Genomic DNA, 23,871 nt, shown 5'->3' on the forward strand with positions numbered 1-23,871 from the left:
CGTATTTTCCACAGGCCCGGGGGCTTTGAAGGATTTCGCCTCGGTTTTGAGGCGTGTGAAATTTGCTTTAGAGAAGTTTTTCACTGTGGTTTTCTGGGCAGGGGGTGGGGTCGGGATGTGAATATGCAGTGAGATTAGTTTATGGTCTGATCTTACCAGTGAGGGATACACTTCTGGTCTGGAGCATAGTGTCCCCATGTTGGTGATGATCAGGTCCAGTATGTTTTCCCCTCTTGTGGGAGTGGTAACAAGTTGTTCCATAGCATTTGAGTTTATAAATTCTAGGAACCTTTGGGCTAGGGTGTTGGAGCTAGAGTAATGCTCCCAGTCTATGTTTGGGTAGTTGAAGTCGCCCAATATAATGGTGTTTGGAGAGACCTTCATATTTTCCAGTATTCTCAGGAAGGCCAAGTGGGGTTCCTGTGTTTGGGATGGTGGTCTGTAGCAGGCTATAAACTGGAAGGCAGTTTTACCCACAGTTAGTTGCACATGGATAGTCTCTGATGCTTCGTGCTGTGCCACCAACCTGGAGGTGTGGGTATCTTTGACGAATATTGATACTCCCAGTCCTTTTGTGGTTCAGTCCAAGTTTTGGGGCCGAAAAGCATGGTATGAGGTATAACCTGGTAGTGCTGGGGTGCTCTCGGGAGCCTTGAACTAGGTTTCTGTTACTGCACAGATATCGATGTTCTCCATGCTAAGGAGAGTTTCGAGTGCGTGCATCTTGAGGTTTAGACTTCTGGCATTGAGTAGCATTACTCTTAGTTTCTTATCCCTTGTGATACCTATGGAGGTGGGTTTGTCTTTTGAGCCTTGCCTAAAAAAGGCACTATGGGGGTAGCAAGAGCCTTTGCCAATATCTGAAAGCCCAGGGGTGACAGGTGCAAGCCGTCCCTAGCGAAGCATCGTGGCTTGTCGAGCATGTCATCCCAGGCTGACAGGCATTGGATCCCCTTTGAATGACACCAACACTTAAGCCAATTGTTGAAATTGATCATCTTGTCTTCATATTGTGGCATCATTCTTGGTGAGGGTAAGATGCTACTCAAGGTCAGGGTCATACTGGCCTGGGCTACATGCTCAGAGAGCTCCTCTATGTCTCTTTTCATGTAGTCCAGGGAGGTACATCTCAGGTCATTCACACCAGCATGGACAATGACTGAGTCATATTTGTACTTGCCTTGGAGTGACCTGAGTGCTTGTGTTATGTGGCGGATCCTAGCGCCCGACAGGCAGCTCACCGTGAACTTCTCCTTGTTCAGCCTGGTGAGCGGGACGTCAGTGTGCCTGACGATAGAGTCACCTATTACAAGTGTATCAGGTGTGTTCTTAAAAATGTTAATTTTGATACAGATGTTCTCATAATTACCATCCTCCCCTTAACCTCTTATTTTTAACAAAGGTTCTTGAGAAAGTATTTTACATTCAACTGGAGTAATTTTGGAATAATCAGGCTATTGTAGACTTATTCAAGTCTGGATTTAGCAATACTGACACAACTCTCACCAGAGTTTTTAATGATCTCCTAGTTGTAAGAGATCATCTTTATTATTCTGCTTTGGTCTCTCTAGATCTGTCATCAGTGTTTAACTTAGTGAACCATTCTGTTCTTTTAAATTGATTAGAGCACTATTGTGGTCTCTCTGGAATTGTCCTAAATTGTCTTGCTTCCAATTTATCAGAACATACTGGAAGGGTTGTTGTAGGGGTGAATTCTTCTTTTTACCCTGTGGTTTGCAGGGTTCCACAAGGCTCTGTTCTTGGCACACTGTTATTTAACATCTACCTACATTCTGATGAATTCCTGAATTTGATTTTGTATGGATTTTGTATGGATGAAAGAGCATTTTAAATGCTTTATAGGTCTGGACTAAACTTGTTTTTATGGTTGGATTTATATAGTAAATATTCACTGGACCCATTTTGGATTCTTCTGGTGTTGACTTCTTTTGTCCATTTGGAACTTTTAAGCACCATGAACTCCCTGTGTCCTCCCTTTTAAGCACTATGAACCTATGAGCCAGGTGCGCTCAGTTGCTGTGTTTTCTGTAGCTTCTATCTATTGCTGCTAGGTGACATTATTTGTTCAAGAAGTTTTCAATACCATTGCTATCCTGACAACACAAAATGATATCTCTTGCATCCTCAGGATTCTGTTTCCTCCCTTTCTTCTTTATATATGACCTGGAATGTATCCAGGATTGGATTGTCAACAATATATTTAAGCTTAAACCCTCTAAAATGGAAGTTGTGATGATCCATGCTACCCACATATGGTCTTCCTTTACAGTTTTGATACAAAATATATTTACTGTGATGACAAACTCAATTTTGTGTCTAAGGTACAAGACCTAGGTGTGTTTTTTTTGATAACAGGCTGATACTTAAGACCATATTTCAGTTGCCATCAAATCTTCTTGCTTCCACCTTTAGAATATCACCTTGATCAAGCTCCTTACTCCATCCAATGACCTTCCTGTTGTGGTTCATGCCCTAATATCTTCTAACCTGGATTACTGTAATATTTTACTTGTTGGTTTTCCAGACTCTAAGATTGCATGTTTACAACTAGTGAAAAACTCGGTAACCATTTGAAATGTTGGGACCCACTAGAGTATGTCCTAAAATAAGGAAACTGAATGGCTGAAAGATCAGATTTACATATACTAAAATAGAAATGCCATTTCTCAGAATATTCTCTTTTCTCTGAGGGATAGTGATCTCAGAGTTGGCATATATAAGTTTCTGGGTTGTGAGGGGGTGCAGGGGGGGCTTGCCACCCCACAAAATGTTTTAAGGAGAAAAGAGATTTTGGGGATTCACTCTTTTTCTGTGTTTTTTGTCTTTTTTTTAGCTTGTCAGCACTTGGAATTTCAAGTGCCAGCATTTCACTATGGAGCCACAAAACTCTGCAGCTTGTCTACTTTCTGTGTTTCAAAATAGATTTATATCTCTTCTGTCTTGAGATGTTTACACTGACTTCTTGTAAAGTAATGAATCGTGAAAAATTTTCATTATGGCTTATCTCTCATTATAAAACATTGTTTCTCCTGAAGTTCGCCAAAATATTTCTAGGTTTTGCCAAGTTTTTCTGTATTTGTTGATGTTCTATGTTTTTGCTCTTTTTTTGTATTTTGTGAACATTTCTCAGGGTTAGTGAACTTATTTTCAAGGATTCCTGATACTGCAGGGATTCTGCCTTTTGTTGTAAAGCATTTCTTACTGCACTTGAGTTCAAAGCCAGTTCATTTTACAATCAGGGTTTTTTTGTACTCTTGTGGGAGCAGAGGGCTGATTCAACCTATCCAAGTTGAGAACTGCTGGTAGAAAGCTTACTGTGTGTTTATGTGATTGGCCTGAGGGATTAACTGTGTAAAAGTCTTTCATCCTACTGGTATAAAAACCTCGCATTTTTGTGAGATTTTGCTTATTCATTTAGAGTTTCCCTGCACCTGGCTTGGACACCAGTGACTTCAAGTCTTGGACTAAGACATGATTTACAAACCACAATGCTTTTCCAGAGATGGTTTGCATTTGTCACCACTTGGCTTCCAGACACTGGCTAAAACTTTATCTGTTCCTCATGGTGCCTTTCTTAGGCTGTGGCAGGTTGTTAAACTATCCAACATAAGAAAAATCATAACCACTACGTAAAGGTACTGCTGATCAGAGCTAGGAGTTTAAATAAAAAACTGCACTCTGAAAGCATTCCTTATCCTGGACAATGCAGACATATGTGCAGTCACGGCATCATGGTTCAGAACCATAGAAAGCACCCTATCTATCAAAGGCTACAGTGTCTTTCATACATTTCAATCCCCTCAGCTCAGGATAAAACAAGAGGAGGAGGTGTCTCAGTGTTCATAAAGGACAAGTACACTGCTAGTCTGGTCCAACAACATGACTCACTTGAGCTGCTCCATGCCTAACTAACCAAAGGTTCAACCCCCTATCATATCCTTGCTAGCTATAGATCCCCTAACATGAGTCTGGAAACCCACACTTCTACCTAAATCTACTGGAATCCCTTAACTTTCAACCTAGCTTCATACTTATGGGTGACTTCATCTACTCCTCCATAAACTGGGAAACTTATATGACCCATAATTCACTTGCTCAGAGTTTTTTGGACTTTGTCAACGCAAACACCCTGGAACAATTAGTTAGGTCCCTAACTAGAGGTACAAATATGTTAGACAATAGTAGTCATGAACATGGGGGGGGGGGGTTACTCCTCCCTGGTAAGATCTGACCACAAAATGATCTCCTTTAGTATTAAAACTAACCTAGAACCCCCATCAAACTTCAAACCTGCTAAGAACTTTGCTAAGGCCAATTACCTCAAACTAACTGACAGTTTATAAAACTTCCAAGCATACCTCTCAACTGTCCAGATTTTTGCAGAATATCCACATTTTTCTTTTGTATTTTTGGCCTGTTCTTCATAAAAGTTTTGGTTTTCTGTCAAATCAATGTGGATGGATTTTACTAACTAAAGACATACATTTGAGTTTTAGACTTTGTATCTTACAGAAAATGTATCCTAACACAAATCCTGCTATTCTAGCAAATTTCTATGGTTGTAAACGAACCACACCAAGTGTCTTGGTATACTTGTGTATTTGTCTGAAGAAGTGCATGTATTTATGTGCATGAAAGCGCTTACAAGTAAAAGGATATACTTTGTACCTTGGCTGGCGTGATTTGTGACCTGTTCCTTTCATTCTTTATTTTTTACAAATTTCTATGGTTATAAGAATAACATTTAAAATCTATCCCTATTTTTGGATCTTTGTCCCCCCATTATTTTAGACTTTGTCCAGAGTTCCTGCACTAAGAGGTTCAGAGGTATGCTTCCAAGCCCCTCCGAACCTGGATGACACTGAAGCCCACTCTGAGCTGTACACAAAAGCACTGTACAACAGCATTCATAGCTGCATAAAGGAAGCAGTACCTGTCCGAGTCAAACCTATGATTACTGGCAAAAATAAAACATCCTGGTGGACCCCTAGCATAAACAGGCTATTCAACAAAAGGAAAAAAAATCTGCTCCAAAGCCAAGAAGGAGCAGACAAATCAGTGCAAAAAGACAGTCACCAGTCTAAACAATCAAATTACAGAGCTGCTCAAATCTGCCAAAGCAAACTATGAGGCAAAGATAGCCTCACAGGTGAAAAATAACCATATGGCTTTTTTTAATTATGTTCATAATCTCAGGGGAAATGCTCAGCAATATGCCAAGTTAATCTTGAATGGCAACACTTACACCCAGCCTGAAACTAGAGCAAACCTGATGACTGAAAAGTTCATTTCAAACTTCTCTCCCACATCAACTCCTACCACATCCAAAGAAATACCCACAACCATCCTCCTACCAGTCATTACAAGGGAACAGGTCCTTAATATGCTTGCTAAAGCCAAAAACACAGCCTCTATGTTCACCATCAACATTCCAGGATGCTTCTTAAATAGCTTAAAACAGAATCTATCAGGGCCACTAGAAACCCTCTTTAACCACAGCCTCTGGACGGGTTTTGTCCCAGAAGAATGGGGGACTGCAAAAATCACTTCTCTGCATAAGGGAGGCCTGTCAACTGACCAGGGAGCTACAGACCCATAAATTTGACCAGTCTTATCTGCAAGGCCATGGAGAGAATTATCATGGACTAGATTGATAACAATATATGAACTCTCCAAAAACTGGACCAGATCCAATTTGGCTTTGTCAAAAGGAGGTCTTGCCTGCTTAATGTGGTGGACTTCTTGGAGAAAGTCACCAGGGCCATGGATAAAGGTAAAAGAGTACACACCACTTATCTAGATCTGGCCAAAGCTTTTTCACACTCTCCCATTTGGAGATCATAGATAAACTTACCGAGTTAGGCATAAACCCCTAGATCATCAGATGGATATCCAACTAGCTCACTGACAGGATACATGTTGTCCAGATAGGTGAGTCAGCTTCCAATACAAAACCTGTTACTAGCAGTGTACTAAAGGGCTCAACGTTGGGACTTCTGTTTGGTATGTACTTCTCTATAGTGAAGGCCAATGTTGGTGGCCTCTGTCTCACCAAGTTCGCTAATACCTATAAGCTGGGAGCAATCACTTAATTCCCCAAATTATGTTGACAACCTACAAACAGGCCTAAAATGACAACTGACTAGTGCCAAAACCATGGTCTGAGACTATATACAAAAAAATGCGTAATCATAACCTTTGGTAAATCAGATATTCCTTCAAATTATAATATTGATAGCACGCCCCTAAAAGTAGACCCAGTGATGAGAGACCTAGGAACATAGATTGATAGTAACCTAAATTTTGACCACAAGGTAGCTGCAGTAGCAAGGAAGTAAAGGCATGACCTCAAGATCAAAGGAAGTCATAGTACTATTGCACTTGGCCCTCATCAGGCCCATAATCGAGTCCAATATCCCCTTCAGGCCCACAATCAAGTACAATACTCCCTTCTGCATGTACCTAACCAGGCACATACACCAGCTGGAGCAGCTCCAGATGTTTCTTAGTAAAAAAAATACAAAGTGCAAGACATTACCTATGCAGACTAACTATAGGCCCTATCCCTTTACTTCATCTCATATTGTTTATTGAGTCTGGACTTATGCCTGATTTACAAGGCTTTCTCTGGTCCTGCCCTGACGAAAATGTTACATATTTGTAAGAAAAATTATACAAGAGTTATGCATTCCAGGGACCTGAACCTTATTTGTGACTTTAACAGAACTTGCTGGAGGGACAGATCCCAAAGGCTACCTCATCTACGGAATAAAGCTCCCATCTTCATAAAGCAAAACTCATCTCTAACTCTGTTCAAACAGAATTTGGATGAATGGATAGGGAGCCATAAATTCACTCCTGGGGACAGAGGTAGTCTGTAAAACTACTCAGGGCTCCAGCGCCCAAAGACCTACTACACTAATATTACCCCATCCCATATCTGGGGAATTAAGATATAATATTGTCATATCCTGGGTATTATTGGCTAGACTTGTAAAGGCTAATGCCATTAGCCTAGTAATCACCTATGAACTTATGAAGGACCTTTTGCATGTTTACATTCCTTCCTATCCACTTCTTGTCCAGTTCCTAAAACCTTCTTGTTTAACTAACTTACAACCTGGGCCCCTCTAGCTGTCATTCTGTTAGTTACCAAGGTCCTGCCTTATGGAATGATGTTCTTGACTGCTGTGGGAAATAACTCATACAATAGCAGGTTTTAAGACTGTCCTGAAAAAATATTTGTTTGATGTTGCTTATTCATAAAAGTGTACTGTAATTTATGATGTTTGTTTTACATTATATTATGCTGACTAGTACAGTGTTTGGGCTCTTGCACTTAAATAAACCTGAACTTTATCTTCTACCTGTACACACACACACACACACACACACACACACACACACACACACAAAAACACACACACATATATATATATATATATATATATATATATGATATAGATTTCTATGCATATGTACATAGGTAGATATACATATATAAATATATTTAAGAAAGTGGCCAATTCAAGAAATGAGGACAGGGTCAAATGTATGGACCTGGATAGACCATCTTCTGATATCCAACACTCAGTAAAAAATTACAACAGAAACCTATCAAAGCTAGTCTTCACTTTGTAATACCCTAAATGCACTGTAGTGGGGACCCATGGGATGCATGCAAATAACCCCTTAAGGACATACGAATTGTGCATTATATTTCTTGTCCCAGGGTCCTTTTCTATGATAAACTTGTGTGCTTTGAAGTCTGTATTGCCGCTGTGTCCTGTGGCTGTTTTGATACACATTCCTATATCATGGTCAGCTATATGGGGTTGTTGGAGTGCTACTGAGCTTGAATTGTCTTCTTTTTTTATTTTAGTACAGTTCTGATTCACTATGGTGCCCTGTTCATTCATCCAGCCATTTATTATGGCTTGCACATTGATGCAGTTACACACAGCTACTGTAAAGCTACCAGCTTACATATAGCTTGCATCATTATTTAAGAACCACCCTGTCCATCTTGTATAGCTATCTGCTTAGTGTTAGTGAAGGACTGTGACAAATTGTGATGACTTCATCTCATTTACCCATTTTTCAGTTTAATATTCCTAGTATTTTGCTCAGAATACTCTTTCAATGTCTTTTAGAAAAGCAAATGTTTAGCCATTTTACCAGTGTACTTTTCTTTTGTTATGTTTTGGCCGGGCACAACTGGCTTCAGATCTGTTGCATATCCTTATCTCTGTATCCCCCCTGGCCACCACAGCCTGGCATCATACCTTAATGTATTCCCTTGGGTAACTATTTGAAATTTTGGGACCCACTAGAGCAAGTCCCGAAACACAGAAACTGAATGTCCAAAAAAGGGACTTGCATATATCAAGTCCAAGATGGCCATTTCGTGAAATATTCCCCTCTTCCCCAAGGTATGGTGATCTTGGAGTTGATATAAGTTTGGGGGGCTTTGTTCCCCCCCCCCCAAAAAAAAAAAGTTTAAAGGAGAAGAGTCATATTTGAGATTTGTTCTTCTCCTGTGTTTTGGTCTTTTTTTGGCTTGTCAGCATTAGTCATTTTGAGTGACAACATATCAGTAGTGAGCCAGTCTCTTGGCAGAACTGTCTCATCCACCCAGACAGGCCACTTCCCTGGGAAAGATGAATAAAGATGTAAAATCCATTTTACTGCAGCCAACTTGTTTTACTATAAGCTCTATGATTTCCCTGATTATATTTGCAATATCAGGTAAGAGGGAAAGCAATGTTACTGTGAAGAACATGCCCATCTTTTGCCTGCCTTACCTTACAAAAATCTTGTGATGACTTTGGTCTCACCGGTGGAGTTCATGATTGGACACACACCCCTCCCCACTCCCTCCTTCCCAGAAAGGTGGGTGGGCATTGTCTCATCATTTCACTACTACTTTTACTCAGTACTATTTCATCCAGCACACAGGATACTAACTGAGCTGTTTATTTGGGTCACAGTTATAGGGTTATCCTTCTCTGTGTATGGAAAGAATGGAAGGGATACCTTTATGGTAAAAAGTGGTAATCTTGTCTATTCATGCCATCAGTAGAAGAGCAAATACACATATATACAAATGCCAGTCTGAAAGAGACTGTTAAATTACAATTCAGCTCAAACTGAAGCAGCTATAGATGTTTCTTGCAATGTCAGTAACAGGCATGGGTTACCTGATTTGGAGACATTTGCAGCTTATTAGCTACTGACAGTCTTAAAGATTGTTTGCAAGTAAGTTTTTTTACAGGACCTGTTTTGTATGCCCATCTCAGCTTAATGGATTCCATTCTATGTTAAATATTCTGTCTCCTTTAGTGATGGATAACATTAACAAAACATGTGCTTCCCTCTCCTCATTCTGACCTTTTTCTGCAGCTTTTAACACACTTTCTACATTTGGAGCATGGCTTTTTACATTTTAGTCACATATGTCCCTATTGTCTTCCAGAACATATATTGGTAAGGCATCCACCTTGTATGACAGTTAATTAAACCATATATAATCCTAATCAGGGTCTATTGAATGCCTTCAAGAAAACTAACCCTTCTAGTCTTATTACCAAAACAGGATATGGCACTGAAGATGAGATTAACCAGAGATCTGTATATAGAGATGTCAATAGCGGGGATTCTAAGTCTGCTTTCCCTAGCAGTTCATATTGTATTAATTTGTGGCAAAAGAGCATGGACTTGAGTGTTGGAATGTCACATTAACCATTACATGCAGAAAAGTATTGATAGAATAAATTCATTTTGCATTAACAGTCACTTGCAGATCCTTTAAGGGCAGCCACGGTGGTGCAGTGGTTAGCATTGCCACCTCACAGCAAGAGGTTCTCCAGTCTGATCCTCGTCTGGAGGGCCTTTTGTGCGGCGTCTGCATGTCCTCCCTGTGGTCGCGTGGGTTTCCTCCGGGTGCTCTAGCTTCCTCACACATCCCAAAGACATGCTGTAGGTGGATTTGATACTCTACATTTGCCCTAGGCATGAGTGTGTGCATGTTTGTGCCTTCTGTGGATGGTTGGGCACTGAGCTGGCAACTCGACACCGTAAAAACGTCACTGCCAATCATGAGTGGACAGGTGATCTGCTGTGGTGACCCCTAACCGGGAAAAGCCAAAAGAAGAAAAAGAAGTCTCTTGCAGATCCTTTCTCTACTGTGACTTTGAGTGGGTATATATTACAACCACAAAAGTCCTAAACAGCTAATACGGAATCATCGTCACATATTACCCGAACTGCAAATACACCGAACACTCTAAACCAGAAAATTCAAAATCTTGAACCATCATAGTTGTCCAACCCCACCGTGCGCTACATACTACCTACCCAAACAAAATAAATAAACCACATACATACACTAACTAAAACCCTACTTCTAACCCTACATTAAACCTTACATACATTACTGTCTATGCACTTACCTTAACCCGCACCCTAACCCTAAGGTCCATAACTACTGCACACTTACCTTATGGAGCTATACCACAGAAGGGCCAACCATGACGATTCAACATTTCGGATTTTGTGCTTCAGGACGATCGGTGTTTTTGCATTTCGACGTATACGTGTCGACATTTCCGTATTCGGGTAAGTGGACCTTTGCGATTTTAATAGGGAACCACTTTGAGCCACTGTCTTAATAATATAATATTGACCATTTTCCTGCCCCTTGAAAGAATCAGTAAATATCAGTATATTTACTGGCATTCATTATCTGAACTTCTGTTCTGAAATGGAATTAATTTCTTGATATTCTGATCCTGTTTTACTGTAAAACACATCTTCACTGACTTGCTGTCATTGTCAGGCTGTAATATTTTATTCAAAATACTGTTAGTAAAACCTAAAATGAAGAGATTGACAAGAAAAAGGCAGCTTCTTAGGGATACTGCTATACAGGTGGTACATCAGTACACAGTACACAGGTAGAGCATTACATTAAATATCACACAGTCAGGTAGTCTTAAATGACATAACTTTGCTGATGTATGATGTTGTTACTGAGAAACTTTTTCAGCTCCCTGTTGAAATGCCGTCACTTGCAATGCTGAGTACTGAAAAGGCAAATAAAAGGCCAAAAACAGAGATAAAGAGTGAATCTTGAAAATCGTTGTTCTCCCTTAAACTTCTTTTTGTAGCGGGGTACACCCCCCCGCAGAACTTATACATACCAAATCAGAGATCACCATACCCTGGAGAAAAAGGAATATTCCAAGGAATGGCATCTTGGAATTAGTCCATTCTTTTGGCCATTCACTGTCCACATTTTGTGACTTGCTGTAGCAGGTCCCAGAATTTCAAATGGTTTCCATCTTTTCACTTCTTTTTCAAATTTTCTTCACCTTAGTTTGCATTTATTCACTTTTTTTCTTCTCTGGTTGTCCTTACTTGAAAGGAACACTACAGAAACATCAGGAATGTATATATATACACACGCACACGCACACGCACACACAGACACAGACACAGACACACACTCACACTCACTCACACTTAATGAATGAAGGGAGCCAGGTAATTGACATAAATGGTACATGTTGCTTGCTGCATAATATGCTTTTTTTCTTTATGAATTAGGTAAAACCAGTAGAACAAAGCAAGGGTTGCCTTATGAGATCTGAGTACGGAGCAAATTGGGAGAAATGAAGCACTAAGAAGTATTAATGTATTGGGGTGCTTATCATACTGAATACAGAGACCAAACTATTCTGCATCTTCACTTCAGTGACACATAATCATGTAGATTATAATGCTGAAATCATATCCTCCTGAACAATATCCTCTAATGTTAGATATTTTATTGATATCTTCTTAGAAATACACTAAACATGTTAATGTTTCCTCGGTACACTAAATTACAATAAATGTTTTCTATTATTTTGTATAATGATAGAGAAACTGTCTTGGGCAATTAGTTGAATAATAATAGCTGCCATCTTATTTATTTACTTATGATTTTTGTGCGTTTATTTCCATAGATTCTACCACCAATTCTACAGCTATGCTTTACAAAAAAGCTTTGACTTCATCTGCCTTTCTTAGGTCTTTAAATCAATGACAATATATACATTTCTGTAGATCGTCATGCTTTGTTATCATGTACTGGACCACTTTTTTGTTGTTAACCACAGTAAATCATTAATCTCCACTGAACCTTTTTCAGGCTCAGCCTGGAAGACAATCCAAAATCAAAAAGAAAAGTTTACTTCAAATACAGTAATATACAATGTGAGCAAGAAATGTACAAGCAAAAGTCAAAAGACCATGTACAAGAATGATAAGCAGTGTACACAAACTAAATAAACATCGAGAAGATATACTAATATACATTGGAAATACATAAAACTGAATAAACATTAACAAATTATATAGTACAATTCATCAACCATGCAGTAACAAACATGTTATAAAGCACCCTTTTGGAGTATTTGATTGAGACAAGATCCAGTAGTTCAAATGTTCAGGAACATAACATGTTATACATAAATGTACAAAGTGCCCAGACTCAACCCTTATATAGCCTGACTTCATTGTATTAATGAAATGTTGAACACACGCATAATTCTTTCTGTAATGAGTGTGTCCCTGTCTTGCTAATTTTGAAGCAGATTTTTTAAACAATGAGTTTAAAAGGGTTGTGTTAGCATAGTAATGGCATAAACATAGAGGATGATCATGTCCCCGATTATAACAAGTAAGTTATGTGTTCAAGACGTAGATGCCAAGAAATTCCCTTTGAGAAAGAATCTTGGCATCCATGTTGAGAACACATACTTCTACGTTACAATCGGAGATCCGATTATATTTTTTTGTACTGTATGGAGATTTATCTGCTCCATGGACAACTAGTTAGTTAAAAGTATGCAAAGTAAGTAATCAATATTAGAGTGGTGACAAGTCAGGCATTGTAGAAATCAGTCAAATCGAAAAAACAACCAGTGTCCTGAACCATGAGCAGCTTAAAAGTACATTTAATGAGTTCCAAAGTTGACTAACAGTTCACAGACAGTTCTGTAAAATCCAAGATATGTAAAATAAAATCCAAGACATGCCTGAGGAAGCCTGCTAAAGTGAAAGTGTACTGCTAATGCACTAGAGTGGTTTGGAATTTTATGTGTAGTTTAGAATTTGATACCTTTGTCTACCTTCTTGGATTTTATTTTACATATCTTGGATTTTACAGAACTGCCTGTGAACTGTCAACTTTGGAACTCATTAAATGCACTTTTAAGCTGCTCATGCTTCAAGACACTGGTTGTTTTTTTTGATTCAGTTAGTCAAAAGTAAGATTTATAAAAAAAAAAGAAAGAAAAACATGATGTGTTGTGTCAGCTTTGAAAGCTGCTAAAGCAGCGAGGAAGTGTTTGATGTCCTTATGTATTTCCTGTCTAAAGGAAGCAGTTTATTTCAAAATATTGGGTGTACTTTAGCAGACAGCAGGCAGAAATGGGAGTTGAATTGAAGCAGTTTCATGTCTCGCTAGTGCTGGGGTTACTGGTAAGCACTGTCTGCTGTTATTGTTAGACACTGTTAACAGCACCTAGGAGCTGCTTAAATACCCTTGTAAATGTTATTAAGGTTGGATTTGTTGCCACAGCAGCACTGAACTAACATACAATTTAATTTATATTGAGTGTAACCACAGTGCTTCAAGAGCTACATTACTGTCATTTGCCCCTGTTATGTAATGTCTTAAATGCAGCTCTGCTTTGTATCTACCTGAGTAGTTTATTTTAGTTGTCAAATCAAATCATCCCTTTTGTTTAATCACACACAGGTTAATGTAAGTATTGCCCCATAAGATTAATATTCAGTGTCTGACCAGTAATACTGCCTCCATTTCCATGCATCTAAACATAATTTATTAATATTCTATACACTGCTCCTTTATTGTACTGTGCTAATAGTTCACTCTACTTAACTACTATGAAAAGCCTCTAAGAATATGACTGCTCCTACAGATATACTTTATAGGCAGTGTCTGTTGTAGTGATGCCTTGAAAACAGTGGCTTGGGGCATTGGCAATATGCAGCTACATGTAGTTAGATATCTGAAGTTCATTACTCGTTCATTTAATGATATAGTCAGTGTCCAATACTCTTTCCTATGTGATAAGAATTGCACATATTATTTCACTAAGCAAGCAATCAACTTCTTATTGTCTTTAATTAAAAGTAGAAGATACAATGTGGTTGGGAAATGCCTCAGCACAGATCTGAAGAGTCAAGTCCATATAGACATGTTGATGATATGACTGAAGTGATGGCCCTCTAATAGCTTGTTTTAATAAATACTTTAATGTGAATATTGGTCATTCTAGCTCAGGAGTCTGCAACCTTCACTATCAAAAGAGACATTTTTGGCCCCTCTCCCACCAAATAAAATTCATTGGGAGCCACAAAACATATTTGGCCCCTAAAATGAAGATAAAACAGCATATAAAGTTTTGTATGTAGTTATTGTACTAAATATAAAAGAAGTAAGTTTATAAGAGCAATATTTAAAATCCATCCCTATTTTTGTTCCTTTGTTGGGATTGCTTGATCTGTGTGCGTGTATGCGTGTGTGCGTGCGTGTGTGTGTGTGTGTGTGTGTGTGTGTGTGTGTGTGTGTATGTATAAAGTGCATGTTAACAGAAACTATGTTATTCTAGCAAGTTTCTAAGTTTATAAGAGCAATATTTAACATCCGTAGCTCGATCACTGTGTGTGTGTGTGTGTGTGTCTGTTGTGCGGTAGAGTGGTCATTATTTTTCAAAGCTACAGGGAGCCACTGCAGAGGGGTGGAAGAGCCACATGTGGCTCTAGAGCCTCAGGTTGCAGATCCCTGTTCTAGCTAAATCTGTACTCCTGCACTGCAAAGTGAACAGATGCCAGAACTAGTTTAAAGCAGAATAGAAGACAAAGTATGTCTACAATCAGCACTAAGGCACGCACAAACTGTCCATTTCCTTGCCATAAGAAGAATATCCTGTTTTATTATTCACTGTGCTGCAGTGTTTATATTTCATTGATGTTATTGTAATATACCTGCAAATGGAAAGGAGATGTAGTGATGCCTTGAAAAGTATCTTAAGTAAATGAGCAACTTAAACTAAATGTCATTTTTTGAGGTATACTGTTAGTTTTGATTTAACATAGCATTTACTTATGACAGGCATAGTAAAAAACATATGTATTGTACACTTAAGATGATGAAGAGAAATGTAATGGTACCACATGAAATCCTTGTGTTTACTAACATTTCTCATGTAATCAGTAGTTATTTGATGTAAATTTTATTCTTGTATTTGGATTGCATATATGTACCCTTCCTCAAATGCTTGTTTACAAGTATGTCATTAAGCCTGACCTGTATGTCATGCTGCCTTAGACTGTATAAACAACAGTAGATCCTACCTTCACAACAGATATCAGCTGCTAGTTTCCTTGATGCACAGATTGCAACCTTGATCGTAGTGCAGTAGACCAGGGTTCAAGTAGCCAGCAAGGCAGCTGAGGAGCCCTGCAGGAGAGGTGGGATTTGTAACTGATTGCACTTTCTCCCATCTCAGGGGAGGCAGATATTTTTCTTTAGAGGGAGAGTATGTGAGCAGGCCAGGATTGCAAATGTTTGGTTAAGCATCAGTGCAGGAAACATGCTGTAAAATAGCATCTAAGGTTGTAGATGCATGCATGAGTCATTATTTGATCACATTCCATTTCAAACACTGTGAATAAACGGTAAATGGAAGTTTCAATGAATTTTTTGTAGCTCTGAATGATGACAGCCTAGTTCTTGACACCTGCCTCTCAAGACAATAAATATGGTTATAGGAAGGTTACACCCCCCACAAAAAAAGAAAGGTACCCTCCTGGATAATGTAGGCTACTGCAATGGATAGGATGGGGGGGGGGTCATGTTCTTCATCTGTAAATATGTTGTAAGTAATTTCTATGTTAAATTGTTAATCACTATGTAATCCAATGTAACTACTGTCTGTTTATTTTACTGTGGAGCTTTTCTCCCCGGGCCTCTGCTGAAAATGGACCCACGTCCAGTCGGACACTCCCGGTCAACAAATTTAAATAAATAAATAAATAAATAAAATTAGGACATCAAGGGAATTAGAAGCTGAACCACCACAAAAATAGTCTAAATGAACTTAACTGTGAAGCTAAATCCGTGCTAAAAATAGACCTAAGATAAGAATGTGCCTAATGGTGCAGAGAGAGAGATAAAAACCTCACTGCAACCCAGACAACTGACTTAGCAGGATGGTTATTGGAGGGACTGGATGTGGAAAATGGCTGTGAGCAGCTGACACCTGCTTGCCCATCCTGGGGGAGGAGGCAGCCTGACTTGCTCCAATACCAGCATGAAGAGATTAGCAAGCTGTGCTCTGCAAGGAGTGTGCCTTTGGATTGTGACGTGTATATAAACAGCATGCATCCATGCATGCACCTCCAGAAGATGGTCATAATGAAGCTGGAAAAATAATAAAAGAAAGACTTGGCAAAAGGAAACTGGAACAAGGAAAATATATGAGAGTTTCCTGGTTCCAGTTTCCTTTTGCCAAGTCTTCCTTTTATCATTTTTCAGTTTGTCTCTTTTCTACATCATAATGAAGCTCACAAGGCTGCTGTAGGGAGGCCACATCCACCCCCCCACAGCAGTATGATACTGCATCCTCAAACTCCTCACCAGCCCAAACCATATATCAGTTAGAGCCAAGGGAAGGCTAAGGCATGTCCGATCCAGTGACTGAGGAAAAAAGCTGGTAGCAGCTGATAGTCAGTCATGGGGAGTGGAAGTTAAAAACAAGTCCTTGGATAAAGTGCATTCCTATTTAAAATTAAAAAAGGGAAAAAGTATTTGTAGCACATTATCAGTATTCTGTATGTATATCGCAGTATCATTTACGCAATGCCAGTTATATTTCCCTACTGTACTTGCTTAAAGAAAAAAGTACAATGATGCAAGACGAGCCCACATGCTAATTGCAGAAAAGTACTTTAGTGTTGTGTTTATTACTAAAGTTTTCTAAGGGGGCTCATATGAATTTAATCAATGTATTCAGAGCTTATGCAAAAATTTAGTATGGAACAGTGTGATGTGATCTAATTAACAAAAAACATGGAGAACATTTTGATGCAAATTATCAGCTATCAGTTTAGCTTTGCTCCCACTTAATGCTAATAATGAAGAAAGCTGGAATCGTATACGAAACTATCTTTGAAGTAGAAGCCAAGTATTATATACAAGGCAGTCTGCAGAGCCTGTGCAACAATGTCCAAATCTAGGGCATTGCTGGCTAATCATATTGCACTGTCAATGGACTTTTTCAGAAATGTAAACACTGATTGCATTTTAAATATCATCTAATATAGTGCTGCCATTCACATTTTTTTCTGAGTCATGCTGAAAACTAAGACTTGTGTCTCGATCTGTCTTGCACAGTCATTTTAGTCATTCAGTAATTTTAAGGGACTTTATTACCAAAATTTTATGCAGAAGACTTTCTATGTAATGAGAGATCATCAGTTGCCACTGCATACGCATGTAAATTTTATAAAAAGTATAAAAAAATGTTCTGAAATTATATTTCGTATGTTTATACTCTTACCACTCAGATTAACCTTTTTTTTTTCCTTTTTAACAGGTCCACTGATTGGTAGACAGATATTTCGATTTAGTGAAGAAGGACTTGTTAATGCTCGCTTTGACTATAGCTACAACAATTTTCGTGTGACTAGCATGCAAGCAATGATAAATGAAACCCCTCTTCCTATTGACTTGTATCGGTATGTTGATGTCTCAGGAAGAATTGAACAATTTGGAAAATTCAGTGTTATTACTTACGACCTAAATCAGGTTATAACCACTACTGCAATGAAACACACCAAGATATTCAATTCCAATGGTCAAGTAATTGAAGTTCAATATGAAATTTTAAAATCCATAGCCTACTGGATGACAATCCAGTATGACACTGTAGGCCGCATGATAATATGTGATATCAGAATTGGGGTTGATAATAATATTACACGCTATTCCTATGAATATGATGCTGACGGACAGTTGCAGACCGTCTCCATTAATGACAGAACACAGTGGCGATACAGTTATGATCTAAATGGAAACATCAATCTGTTAAGTCATGGTAACAGTGCTCGTTTAACTCCTCTGAGATATGACTTAAGTGATCGTATCACTAGATTGGGAGATATTCAGTATAAGGTTGATGAAGATGGATTCCTCAGACAAAGCGAAAGTACTGTTTTTGAATACAACTCAAATAGCCTACTTAGTAAAGCCTACAACAAAGTTGCAGGATGGAGTGTTCAATACCACTATGATGGACTTGGAAGAAGAGTCTCCAGTAAGTCTAGTCTGGGGCACCATTTGCAATTCTTTTATGCAGATCTTGCCAATCCTATCAGGATAACACATATGTACAATCATTCAAGCTCTGAAATAACATCACTCTACTATGACCTTCAAGGCCAGCTTATCGCTATGGAGCTAAGCACAGGAGAGGAATATTATGTTGCTTGTGATAACTCAGGAACTCCATTAGCTATTTATAGCAGCAGGGGTCAAGTAATCAAAGAAATCCTGTACACTCCATATGGTGATATATACCAAGATACCAACCCAGATTTCCAGGTAGTCATTGGCTTCCATGGTGGTCTTTATGATCCTCTAACGAAACTGGTTCATCTGGGACAGAAAGATTATGATGCCATTGCTGGACGGTGGACAGTTCCAAACCATGGTATATGGAATGAATTAAACAACAGCCCTAAACCTTTTAATTTATACTCATTTCAAAACAACTATCCAGTTGGGAGTCAACAAGAGATTGTGCAATATATAACAGGTAAGGTAATGAACAATGTGACTGTGACGGAATATTTCCCCAAGTGTAGAGATGTTTACCTTTCTTATCTGCAATATTGCTTTCTAATTTTAAATTAGCAATATCATTGCCTTCAAATAATACATACTTAAATGCAGTGTGGGGTAGGTTTTTGCTATTACACCAGTTTACTCTGACAGTTATCCGGACCATATTTTCACCAAGTAATAAAAAGCTGATTCAGACAGTGCCATTATAAGGGGATTTCTTCTTAACTTTGTTGTACACCAAGCACAGAGTTTCTTATATATTTAGAAGTGGTGGAGGTGATATTGCCCTTTACATGGTGTGTTAATCAGCCCTTTTCTATTACAAATATAGATAACCATAATTATCTCCTCAAAGAAAATACATTTTTAGTTTCTTTAGCATTTACTTGCTGTTGACCATAGGCCCAACTAATTTCATAGCTTTTACAAAACTGCAGAGACATTATTTTCTTATAAAAATCCATCTAGATGCTATGCAATTCATTCTAATTTACTTATTTCTTGTTTTTATCCAAAAAAATGAACGTTACATTGTAAAATCCTGTTCCATGATATAAATTAAACGAAACATGATGTTAGTCATTCCTTATTAATGTTGTATTTATTTTTAATTCAGTTATACTGGTCTCTGAACTGTCATTTAGTTTCGTTAAAGTAATCCATAGAGCTTTATTTATTTGCCTCAGTGTTAATCTTATGATTCCACTTTTAGTTTAGCATGTGTTTCCTTTATACATTACCATTTATTAGTATATGAGGTCAGGATTTTCACATGCCATTTTTGGATCCATTGCAACAAGTGTAGCAGTCTCATTGTACAGTTCATAGATCCCAGTGTGGAATCACCCTCTTTGCAGATTTTTTATAGCTCTTTAGTTCATCAGGTAGGATAATAAAATATGCATCTGAAATAACAGAGATGAAACTAAACATGATGAATGTTATGACACTGTAATATAAAGAAAACCGCAACTTTTTGACAGTTTTCATACTTTACAGCTTAACATTTTTATAGTAGCACGTTGTTATGATAGCTGTCATTTTTCAAATATAGGCCAAAATTCTCATTTCTGCATCAAAAGCAGGTTTCTCACTTCCCTTGCAAAATTCCCTTTTGTACAAAAACTGAACATTTTTGCTGTCTGCCTTCATTTAGCATCATGATGAAAGGAACACAGGTGTTTAATTATCTCAAAGTACTGACACTGTAATTCCTTTGGCAACTGTCATCTCATATCTTTGGGAGTTTTCTGCATTTACATCCAAAACTTGCAGCAAAACCATGTTTTTTGTAGTGCCTATTGAAAAGGATATCCTCTGACTTTAGATATAGACTAAAATGTCTTTTTTGAAATCCCAGTGAGTTTTTTTTTAATTTGATGTGCCAAATCAACATTTACACAAGATAAACACAATTCCGCTATACTTAATAACAAAAGATAATTAAACAAAAATGCAGTAGCTGTAGAAAACAGCTAAAGTTATAATCTCACATTTTATGTCATCAGTACATCATAATTTAACAATTTGTACTTTTGAATCAGCCTAACATATACCTATAGCTGTTTTTTTTTTTTCAGAAAAAAAACAAACGTGTGCCTGTAACACTTCTAGACTACATCAATCATCTTTTCTTGTAACCTGAATCGACTGTACCTCCCATATAAGGACATTCCCATCAAAACTGTTAAAATGCTGTGAAATATAAACATCTTCATTTCTGTCTCTGTCACCATTGCCCATTTATTTGGTCCTCTCACACATTAAAGCATTATTACTGTGTAGCACTACAATGTAAGTTAAGCTTCAGCTTAAATAAATGCTTCATTTATTATCTATTTATGTTTAATTAAAAATGTTTGGGCCTTCCCAGTCATTGCAACACAAAACGTCCAGCACCAAAAAGGTAAAATAGCAGAATTTTATTGTGGCAGCTCCAGCAAATTGTGTATGAATACACCGTATAATACAAGCAAACCGGTTTTGGCAATGATTCCATTGCCAGTCATTGCCCATCAAGCATCTCAGTCATCCTGCTGACTAATCAGTTCTCTATCAGCTGGCCAAAGCCACGTTTCAGCCAATGTGGCCCATCATTAGGGACAGCTCAGATTTTTTTTTTTATTTTATGTCCTACTTTTTTGTACTGCCCTCTGTCCACTAATTGAACTTGATTTCCTGCCTACAGACAGGGCTCCATCCCTGTGCACAATAGAGTGGCTGTTATTTTTATTTCTTTATCTTGCACTGGTCATTATTTACTATAAAGTTATTGCACAATACAGTATCTGACAATAACAACCCAAACTCATCAAATTACTAATTAAATCTGACAAGGGAAAAAAACATTTCACTATGTCCCATGAGATCCTGCTTAAAAAACAAATAGTGCCTATCATTCAAGTTACAAAGATAAGTTGTGCAGCAGTCCTTACCAGATGCCTTAACTGTATAAATCTGTTTGTGGCATCTGTTTTCACTTTGATTCATAATAATTCAAGATCATTCATGACTATTCCCAGTCCATCTTGAATTTATTTTGTGGAGAAAAATAGAGTGAGTGAGCATGTCTGTGTGTGTGTGTGTGTGTGTGTGTGTGTGTGTGTGTGTGTGTGTGTGTGTGTGTGTGTGTGTGTGGGTGTGGGTGTGGGTGTGGGTGTGTGTGGGGGTGTGGGTGTGTGCGTGTGTGCGTTTGTGCGAGTTCCCTTCACTTGCATGAGTACTGGATCAGGTGCTTACTGCCCAATCAGAACCATTTAGTCTCCTTCTCCTCATAGGTAGACTCCTATGTCACAACAGGATTGGTGTTTGTGTAAGACCACTGTGCCCTGTTATGAGAATATTCTTTTTCCTACTTTTCTGTGACCATGGAGTTTGTATAAGTACATACCTTTGAACCTATAGGGAGTAGGGAGAACTTACCATCTCCATGAAATGCTGCAAGTTGTGCTTGCCCCTGATGGTTTTTTTTGTGTGTGTGAGACAGTCTAGTATTGTAATCAGTATTAGGTCAGTATTGTATCGATTGTCTGAGCTCAATATTAGGTCAGTATTGTATTGACTGAGCTCAGTATTAGGTCAGTATTGTATTGATTGTCTGAGCTCAGTATTAGGTCAGTATTGTATCGATTGTCTGAGCTCAGTATTAGGTCAGTATTGTATTGATTGAGCTCAGTATTAGGTCAGTATTGTATTGATTGTCTGAGCTCAGTATTAGGTCAGTATTGTATTGATTGTCTGAGCTCAGTATTGGGTCAGTATTTTATTGATTGTCTGAGCTCAGTATTAGGTCAGTATTGTATTGATTGAGCTCAGTATTAGGTCAGTATTTTATTGATTGTCTGAGCTCAGTATTAGGTCAGTACTGTATTGATTGTCTGAGCTCAGTATTAGGTCAGTATTGTATCGATTGTCTGAGCTCAGTATTAGGTCAGTACTGTATTGATTGTCTGAGCTCAGTATTAGGTCAGTATTGTATCGATTGTCTGAGCTCAGTATTAGGTCAGTATTGTATTGATTGTCTGAGCTCAGTATTAGGTCAGTATTGTATTGATTGAGCTCAGTATTAGGTCAGTATTGTATTGATTGTCTGAGCTCAGTATTAGGTCAGTACTGTATTGATTGTCTGAGCTCAGTATTAGGTCAGTATTGTATCGATTGTCTGAGCTCAGTATTAGGTCAGTACTGTATTGATTGTCTGAGCTCAGTATTAGGTCAGTATTGTATCGATTGTCTGAGCTCAGTATTAGGTCAGTATTGTATTGATTGTCTGAGCTCAGTATTAGGTCAGTATTGTATCAATTGTCTGAGCTCAGTATTAGGTCAGTATTGTATCGATTGAGCTCAGTATTAGGTCAGTATCGTATCGATTGTCTGAGCTCAGTATTAGGTCAGTACTGTATTGATTGTCTGAGCTCAGTATTAGGTGAGTATTGTATTGATTGTTTGAGCTCAGTATTAGGTCAGTATTGTATTGATTGTCTGAGCTGTATTGTATTGATTGTCTGAGCTCTGTATTAGGTCAGTAATGTATTGATTGTCTGAGCTCAGTATTAAGTCAGTATTGTATGATTGTCTGAGCTCAGTATTAGGTCAGTATTGTATTGATTGTCTGAGCTGTATTGTATTGATTGTCTGAGCTCTGTATTAGGTCAGTAATGTATTGATTGTCTGAGCTCAGTATTAAGTCAGTATTGTATGATTGTCTGAGCTCAGTATTAGGTCAGTACTGTATTGATTGTCTGAGCTCAGTATTAGGTGAGTATTGTATCGATTGTCTGAGCTCAGTATTAGGTCAGTATTGTACTGATTGTCTGAGCTCAGTATTAGGTCAGTATTGTATTGATTGTCTGAGCTCAGTATTAGGACAGTATTGTATCGATTGTCTGAGCTCAGTATTAGGTCAGTATTGTACTGATTGTCTGAGCTCAGTAAGATGAACAGACTTGTCCGAGCTATCGTTGCCTCTCTCTGTTAAGTATGTGCATCTTAACCCAGTAATCCCTCCTTTCTTTGCATATTGTATTGAGTGATGTTGGCAGATGGCATGCCTGTACATCACTGAAACATTTGAAAGTGAGTGGCTTTTATTTAATTTCTTTTCTTCTTAGTTTGGAAGTCACATATTCTTGTGTTGCTTCAGCTGGCAGTGCTGCCCAATGTTTTTTGTTTTGTTTTTTCTTTTTTTGTACTTTTCTAAATTATGATTCTTGACATTGAGAAGTTGATGAAGCAGGACTAGTTTTACAATGATGAGACAGAACACAGGGAAAGCAGTGACAGCTTCTATCTGGTGATAGGGAAGAATTGTCATAAAACAGAATTAAACTACTGTTGAAATATGCATACTTTGTATAATATTGTGCCTTGTAGAAAAATATACAGACGCTGTAAAGAAAACAGTGAATGAAGGTCAGCATGTTGGAGCA

At 38.2% G+C, this 23,871-nt stretch overlaps 1 protein-coding gene across 3 annotated transcripts in view; it reads left to right on the plus strand.

Annotated features, from left to right (window-relative positions):
* TENM1 (teneurin transmembrane protein 1) overlaps positions 1–23,871 on the plus strand; it is a 3,721,864-nt gene that overhangs the window by 3,560,902 nt on the left and 137,091 nt on the right. For all 3 annotated transcript variants that reach the window (XM_044054336.1, XM_044054337.1, XM_044054338.1), the window contains one exon: positions 17,694–18,914. In XM_044054336.1, coding sequence (XP_043910271.1) covers positions 17,694–18,914 — 1,221 coding nt within the window. The remainder of the gene's footprint in view (positions 1–17,693; positions 18,915–23,871) is intronic.

Source organism: Protopterus annectens, chromosome 13.part0 (assembly GCF_019279795.1).
Source record: "Protopterus annectens isolate FY-2018-M chromosome 13.part0, PAN1.0, whole genome shotgun sequence".
NCBI classification, from domain to species: Eukaryota; Metazoa; Chordata; order Ceratodontiformes; family Protopteridae; genus Protopterus; species Protopterus annectens.